At 42.6% G+C, this 8,192-nt stretch overlaps 1 protein-coding gene across 2 annotated transcripts in view; it reads right to left on the bottom strand.

Moving 5' to 3' along the window:
- The window catches only part of LOC144223331 (zinc finger protein 185-like), an 8,430-nt gene extending 1,197 nt beyond the window's left edge, over positions 1–7,233 (bottom strand). Inside the window, exons 1-4 of one of the 2 annotated variants that reach the window (XM_077754019.1) lie at positions 6,883–7,227; positions 5,258–5,360; positions 4,271–4,369; positions 977–3,315 (exon numbers count right to left, since the gene is read on the bottom strand). In XM_077754019.1, the coding sequence (XP_077610145.1) occupies positions 4,271–4,369; positions 5,258–5,360; positions 6,883–6,926 (246 nt within the window). In that variant the 5' untranslated portion in view covers positions 6,927–7,227 and the 3' untranslated portion in view covers positions 977–3,315. Of the gene's footprint in view, positions 1–976; positions 3,316–4,270; positions 4,370–5,257; positions 5,361–6,882 lie in introns of those variants that run through there. The other variant, XM_077754020.1, reaches the window with a different exon arrangement.
- Between the last annotated feature and the right edge of the window lie 959 nt (positions 7,234–8,192).

The raw sequence follows: 8,192 nt of genomic DNA, 5'->3' as shown, positions 1-8,192 counted from the left end.
CCCTGGGCTAGATTAAGACAGAGCAAGCAAATTGTATTTTGGGATATAAAACTCAGAAGTATGGATCACTTGATAGGCAGCACAACAGTTCAACAGGATTCTGTAGAACTGATCTTAATGAGAAAGATGAAAGTCTTGACTATTGGTACACTTTTGGAGGAACGGGTTCAGATGGTGCATGGGCACCTTTGAGAAGGGTATTTGAGAGATACATATTTAGAATTATTGTCAAAGAAGAGTTTATGGGACCAGGGTTGTTTAGATGGGAGAAGAGTTGATGAGTGAGAACCCAATAAGCATCTTCATCTACTTTAGGAACTGGTATATAGGCAAGGGATGACAGATTACCAGTGGGTGACAGTTAAAAGGAAACAGATTCTAACTCAACTAAACAATGGCATTTTCTGAAACTGGACCTGTCCACAGACAGAGTGGGCTTTTATGGGACTAAGTAGGTCACTGCAAGTGTACAACAAGGACTAGGTGGCTATCTGTATGCAATGGCAATAAGAGGAGGATGGACCCCCAAAAAAAAATATTCTTTGTTAAGATTTAGCCAGTCTAGGGGCACCTGAGTGGCTCAGTCTGTTAAGCATCTGACTTTGGCTCAGGTCATGGTGTCACGGTTCACCAGTTAATCAGGCTTTGTGCTCTCACCACAGAGCCCATGTCGGATCCTCTGTCTCCCTCTCTCTCTGACCCTCCTCCACTTACGCACTTGGTCTCTCTCTCTCAAAATAAATAAGTAAACTTAAAAAAAAAACCTAAAAGATCTGACCAGTCTAAAAGTCTATACTTCCTATGCATGCACAATTTCTAGATTTTGCTATTTTGTTCTCTTTAGATTTGATACTTCTTGAAGTATTTATTTGATTTTGTAGAAAATAGCTTCAGGTAATATGAGAAAATAAATTACACAGCCAATACACCAAATTATTACACTTAAAAAAAAAAGGAAGCCTTAACATTGACAATATTGACATATATAATATCTCAACATTTATTATATTGATTACATTAATCTGGGTTAAGCAAACGTGATTAAAAGCACTAGACAATTAAAAAGAAGCAAAAGTATAATGCAACCACCTCTCTTAGGTCTGCAGAATTCTGTGCCTTTTTAGACATGAAAGAGGCTGTTTTGAATAGAAATCAATATTGATCTTACAAGTTTTCTATTAATTTCTTGCATATTAACTCTAAAACTCTCCTAAAGGCAGAGTGTATCTTAAAGGTGGAGAAGTCAGCCTATCTTGGATCTCTCTATCCTGTACTCCATTAACTAGGCCTATACTGACTCAGGGTTGGTACCTCTCACACAAAGGAGCAGCCTTTCTTTCCCTTTTATTCATTCATTCAGCACCTATGTGTCAGTATCGATCATGTGCCAAACCCCACGCTGTGGACCATACTTGGGGAATACTGGCTCATATTTCGTGTTGGTACATGACCAATATTATACCAATTTTCCCCTTCAGAGCAAATCTGATGCACATCTATGTAAATAAATGGAATGTTCCTCTCTGATGAACTGGTGGGAAGACAAGTCCACCAGCCAATGTGCGTAGGAGTCAGAAACTGGAGAGAGATGGAGACGTTTTCTAATTAAATCAAGGAAAGACACCCTCAGTTTTCATCAGAAAAACTTTCAGGTTGTCCTTCCTTTCAAGGACCTTATGCAGTGATATTGGTCCCAAAGGCATATGAGCTTAGTTTAACCTTAGTAGAGTATTAGCTGACTGCATGGATGGGCCTGCAATCGGTTAGACAGCCAACAGGTTTCTCTGTTTCAAGTACTTGGAACTCCAGTAGTTGTTGCTATCTTGGCTAGCTCAGATTGGGTAGCTTACTGGGGCCTTCTGTAGGTTGACAAGCTCTTCTTTGAGAAGGTCTGTGAGTCAAATCTCTACCCAGGAGAGAAATCTGAGTTTGGAAGAGTATCTCAGTTCAAAATTGTTTTCATAGAAAGGGGGGGGAGAGGGAAGGAGGGTAGTTTGATTTTTGTGGGAGACCTAGGATGCCCAGAGGAAGAACATGATTTCATACTTTCCTCTCTTTGTAAGAGTACGCCTCAGGGGAGGCCTACAGAGGGCACTGTTACTTGGTAAAATGAGGTAACCTCTGCACAGTCCTTGACACACAACACTAAATCAATGCTTGGTATTGTGGTTACTGTTACTGAAAACATGGTTTCTGAAGAGAGACAGAAATGGTTCCACACAATGCAGTGACCACCTTCTGAGCCTCAATATTACCGTATGTAAATTGGGGACAAGAATAACCTCTGCATAGGATTAGTCTGGGATTAATGCCATAACTTTATGATAACGCCTAATATATAGTAAGGCCTTGAGAAATGTTAACTGTTTTTCTCCCTTTTTAATCCTGCTGGAGTCTATATACCCTAAGACCTACTTTTGAAGACTTCTGTGTAATACTGGAATTGAGGGCAAAGGTATTAATCAGCCATCAAGATTCAGACACAGATGTTCCTTTGGTCAGTGGTCTCTTAAGAATCACATCCCATGGAATGCAACCTTATCTGTGTAGACTTTCTAATGCATGCCCATTTGCTTGCAGGAAAAAAAAAAAATCCTCAATTAGAGGGAAAAGTGGGAAGAAGAAGATAGTTAAAATCTGCTATATAACTCAATAAAAGCAATTAACTACTTTTAAATGTGTATGGAAATTTAAATATATAAATGTATGAATATACGTATTCATACATTTATATATATGTACACACACACACATACACGCACACACATATATGACAATTACAATAAACAAGCTAAATATTAGCCTATGCCAATCCCTAGCATTCAATGTGTGCAATTTACCCATCAGAGATTTACCCACCTGATGCCTCAGAAGCTTCAGGGGACCCTCTTGATTTCAAGCTCCAAAGGTACACTTAGAGCTGTGACCTAGATTGTGGGGTTGCTCTCTGTCCCAAAAGTCAGGATACACTGAAACTCATGCTCCTGCCTATTGTACCAGACCACCTAAACTCATCAGGAAGCCAAGGTATCTTAGGAAAGCCGAGATGGAATTCTTGTTCAATCTTTTTTCCTTGAGGCTGAAATAAGATCACTTATGTAAAGTGCTTTCTAAGCTATAAAAAGCTATACGCACAAGTTATTGTCATCATTTAGATACTGTACTGGATGTAACCAGTTCAATTTGAAAAGGACAAAAGTCTGAAGAAATCAAATAGGAAGGGAGAAAGTGAGGACAGAGGAGCTAGCAACTTGGGGCAACTGAGGACAGCCAAACTTGTCCAGGAGTCATCAGCTTCTTCTTAGCCTGGAAGAGCTAAAAGAAAATAGTAATAGCTATAAGATTAGAAATTCGCATCCAATCCAAAAACCAGTCAGAGGCTCTTGGGTTGGTTGATGTCTCCAGACATTAGGAAAAACAGTCCACATCAATGTGCCTTCTAGAGAGAAGACAGAATAGGCTTATATCTGGTGCAGAGCCTGGTTGCTACCTATTTCCATTGCCTTCAAGGTAGATACTCTGCTCTGTGCTTCTAGCTGAGGAGGTGCTAAGGAGGAGGGGCTGTGAGGATCTGGAAAGGCAGTGTCCTCCTATAGGCCCCAGTTCCTAAACAGCTCAGACACTGAGTCTGGGTCAATTCTGCTGGATTTTAGCATGCAAACCTGTCTTCAGGCAGTGTTGAAAATGTGGTCCAGAGGCTACCTAAGAAGCCCTTCCTGGTTTGGCCAGCCCTAGGATGGCACCATTCCCTCCCAAATATGCCCATTTATCCTGGCCTTTACCTGCTGCTGGCCCTCCACTTGTATCTTGTTTTACTGAGAACGTTGCCTTTTGAATCCCGATATTATATTATATAATAAGCAATGGTGGAAGTGATCCAAGGGAATTTAGCAGAGAGCCTTGGATTTGAATTAGAAATGCTGGATTGAGATCCTGATTCTGCCATCCACTAGCTAGTTGTTTTCCCAGGCCGTTTTCCTTTTTAGGTCTTTATTTGCTTGTCCTCAAATGAGGCTAACAACACAGGCCTGGCCAGCATCCCAGGGCACCTAGAGAGCTCAGCTGAGATGCTGCATGAAAGGTGCTTCTTGAGAGGAAGATGCTATAACTCCTGCAATTTAGAACAGTCTGTGTGGAGGGTCTTTATCTGTGCCACCTAAAACTTCAAAGCTTCGAGTGTAAGAGAGATATCAGTGTCCTGGTTTGAGACTCAGGGAAATGAGGGCACACTTCTTCTCCCTAATAAGTTTCCTGGCTGCTTGGCACCCACCTAGAAGAGCTTCTCATAGCATTTTCCACAATGGATGGTGTCATGGTGAATGAAGATCTGATCCAGGAGCTCACCCATTGGCTTACTGCAAATCCCACACTGAAAGAGAAAGCCAACTAGAGGTCAACATTCAAGTGAAGCAACATAAATTAGTGGACTGTGGAGGGTGTACCTGAGTAGACACTGATTTGATGGCACATCTTGGACTTTGAAGCAGAGAACAAAAGTTGGTAGAAAACACAGACAAAACTCAAGGAAACAAATCCACACAAATTAGCAGGCATGATGATCACATAGTAGTTAGGAGCCCAGGTTTCAGAACTGTGCCTGGATTTGAGCTCTAAATCCACTCTTTATTAGCTGGGTGATCTTGGGCCAGTTACTGAGGCTCTCTGAGTATCTATTTCCTCATATATAAAATGGACACACTGGCAGGTTACCATGAGGATATGGTGAGGTAGCCCACAAAGGGCACTGATCCTGGAGGAGGGCTCCTCCTCCATTGCTGTTGTCGGAGGGTAGAGGGACTTTAATTGTGATATTTAAGGTCCAAAGGAAGGTGATATGAAAACCTAATGAAAAAGAAGGCTATTACGACAGTGTAGCCCTGTTATCCTCATGACCCTCACACCTGCCACTCTAGTGGACATCTGAAGGACAAGGGGAGTGGCCAGCCATCTGTAGCAGGCCTTTCTGCAGACAGTCTTGAATAAGAGGGGTCATGACTTCCCAGGTGTCTGGGTTTCCAACCATCTCCACAGCTGCCATGGGCTGATAAGGCATTCTGGCTTCCAGTTTGCAAAAGATGCTGAGCACCATGGAAATGACTGTTGGCATCCTCACCTCCCTCCACTCGTTCAGTTCCCACTTCTCCCAAGCCTCTGGAATGGAGCGCAATCACACAGAGATCATGCATTCTTTCCACTCTTTGATCCACGAGGCTCCCTAAGTCTGGACAATGTTAGCAGCACTGACCTTCTTCCTTACCTTAAAGCAATAATCATGGCAGCAGACGCCAAGATGCTCTAGGGTAATCTTTGGACAATCTCTGATCTCCTGGTTGCAGTAAGTACAGATCCCTCCAGTTGTTCTGTGAGATGAAAACCAAGAACCTGGCAGTCAGGCTGGCATGCAAACTACTGATGTGATGCAGCTAGACCGTCTGGTTTGACCCAAACAGCCATATGTGCCTGTATTCTCAGCCTGCCATCTTTTTCTGCAGTGTGAAATTGGTTGCATATCCCTGGGTTGGACTGGGCCTCAGATCACTATATATCCTCATGATCTTTCCAGAAATTGATTATGTATCTTCACCTTACTCACAATCATATGTGTGGACCCCTTGGTTTGATTCTTATTCCAGGCAGCTTGCTTCTCCCTGACCCCTTGCCTAGTATGCTGGGGGCACTACTCCCCTCTAGAACAAGAATACCCATGCCTTCTTCTACAGGGCATGTGACCTTGTCTGCCTTACCTGGCCCCCTGTCTTGATGACACTTCCCTTCATGTCTGGGGACACTAAGCCCTACCTCTCAGACCCTACTGTCTTGGACCCACCCTGCTTCATGGTACTCCAATGACCATCCCAAAGGCAGTCTAACTATAGAGTCGGCTGGAACCTCATGCTGGAGTTCTAGATACTGATTTCTAGGTTGAGTATCTCTCCAGTTTGAGGATCCCTGTTTTTGTTTCTGAGAGTCACCCCTGCTTTTCCTTCTCATAGAGAACCTGCTGAAAGTGCTTGCCTGCCCTGATCCTTCAGGCGTAAATTGTGAGCTTTCTTTCAGAGATTTGGACATGCTTCTGACAGGAGGTAGGGGTGCTGCTACCAACCTGGAGTCACATAGGCTCCTCCCTTCAAGGGCCCAGAATTACCATGAGCATCTCAAAGCCCTGTTTCCCACACGTATTGTACCATCACCAGTTTCATCTCACACTTAGTCAGATAACACAGTTATCTGTGACCTGACCTGGGAGTAGTCATGGACCTGGGGTTTAGTCCTGGCTTGTTCCCTTCACTGTGACCTGAGTGAACTGCATCTCTAAGACTCCTTTGTCTTCTACTTCAAGAATTTAAAAATAGGACTTTTTTTTTTTTTTATCATTAAGACCATCCTGTGGCCACTGTCATCTAGTGACAGCTTTCAAAACTGCTGAATGAAGCAACCTCTGCACATTCATTCAATTTACATGAATCGCTCTCTCTGGCTCTTCTCTGGCTTCTTGATGATAGCAACCCAGTTTTCCTCATTTTCCACCCATCGCTGTCTTTTGTAGTTTAGGTTTTTTTCTTCTTTCTTTCTTGTCATATTTACAGGTTCATGAAGTGATCATTTAGGTTCTAATCCCAAGGGCCTCTTCTGCTGACATGAGCCCTCTGGGCTTTCAGACATCACCATTTCACTTATCAGTAGACTTTTGAGTTTTCCCTCTTGTCTTAGCTGAGTTCAAAGGCTTTAGTTGCCTCAAGTGTGACATCTGAAGGACAGGTTTGCAAGTGGATCAGAAGCAGCCAAACAGAAGACCAAAGCAAATGGACTTAGTGTGGAAATGTCTCTCAGCTGTTTCATCTCTGTAGACCCACAAGCTCCCTGGAAAGATAATAGACTTACCTCTCAGAATACAGAGAGCTGTCACATGCAGGTTTATTCTCCATGTCACATGAGTCTTCAATGCTTCTAATGCTGCAGAGAGTGTGGCAGGGAAGAGGAGGGCAGAAGATGGGAGTCAAATGACTACCACAGTCATGGGTGAAAATGCTTTGATAATATTTTTAACTCTGTGGTCACAAGCTGAGACACAGTTCTGCATGGCCAGCTGTCATCTGTTATGCTGAAGAGCTGTGAAATCTTTGAAATTGGTGCCAAGGAGGTGTAATTCTCTTGGAGGAGGGCTCTTGTGTGGGGAGCAAAGAATACCTGCTATTCTGAAGAAGATGACAAGGGAGGTGGCCACGATTCTTGAGGCTGTGTATTCCAGGAGAACACCCTCACAGATTCACTGACCAGTAGGAAAGGATCATGGTTTTTCTCCCCACATATGCATCTGGGTTATAATGTGAGTCACAAAGAGCCCACTCACAGCAGAAATCTGACATTAGGAATGGGAGCAAATAAAAGAAGAAAAGATTCTGACATATTACCTGTGTTTGAGTTAGAAAGGGAATTGGGGTGAAGTTTTTTTTTTCCTTTCTGCATCTTCATTTTCAATATGACTTTTGATAATAAATGCAAATTATTAAAATAAAACAAAAAACCCTATTGTTTGAGCACCTGGGTGGCTCAGTTGGTTAAGTGTCTGACTTCAGCTCAGGTCATAATCTCATGGTTTGTGAGTTTAAGCCCCACATCTGGCTCTGTGCTAGGAGCCTGGAGCCTGCTTCAGCTTCTGTGTCTCCCTCTCTCTCTGCCCCTCGCCTGCTCACAGTCTGTCTCTGTCTCAAAAATAAATAAATGTTAAAAAAAAATTTTTTTTAACCCTATTGTCAGGAAGGTGTGACCAGCTGCAAGCTGCTATTCTCACAGGAGCCATGTGGTGGCCATAAAATGGAGCCAGAAAAACTGCTGCTCAGAGGTTAAGTGTCCCGCCTAAGGTCATGCTTGGAGTAAGGAGTGAGCTAGAATTTCAGTCTAGGCTCTGTTGTTTTTCTTTCTTTCTTTCTTTCTGAGCATTAAGCTTATCTCTAAGCTTCCTAGAAGGTAAAGCAGAAAGGAAAAACACAATTCCAATAAAGAAACTCTGTTTCTTTCATAAGACATAATATTTTAACTGAATTTACAATTCAATTTTAAAATAAATTTAGTTGTCAGATTGTAAGAATTAAACTTAACAGAACGGTGGGAATGAGAGAAGACTCAGGAGATAGAGTTCAGTTAAGTAACACTTATAGAGGCAAATGCTAGATGGCAGGGACAGCTCCCTC

The sequence above is a fragment of the Crocuta crocuta genome, unplaced genomic scaffold (genome assembly GCF_008692635.1).
Source record: "Crocuta crocuta isolate KB4526 unplaced genomic scaffold, BGI_CrCroc_1.0 scaffold1054, whole genome shotgun sequence".
Lineage (NCBI taxonomy): Eukaryota > Metazoa > Chordata > Mammalia > Carnivora > Hyaenidae > Crocuta > Crocuta crocuta.
Note: the sequence above shows the minus strand (reverse complement) of the source record. Positions and strands in the feature narration are given on the sequence as shown.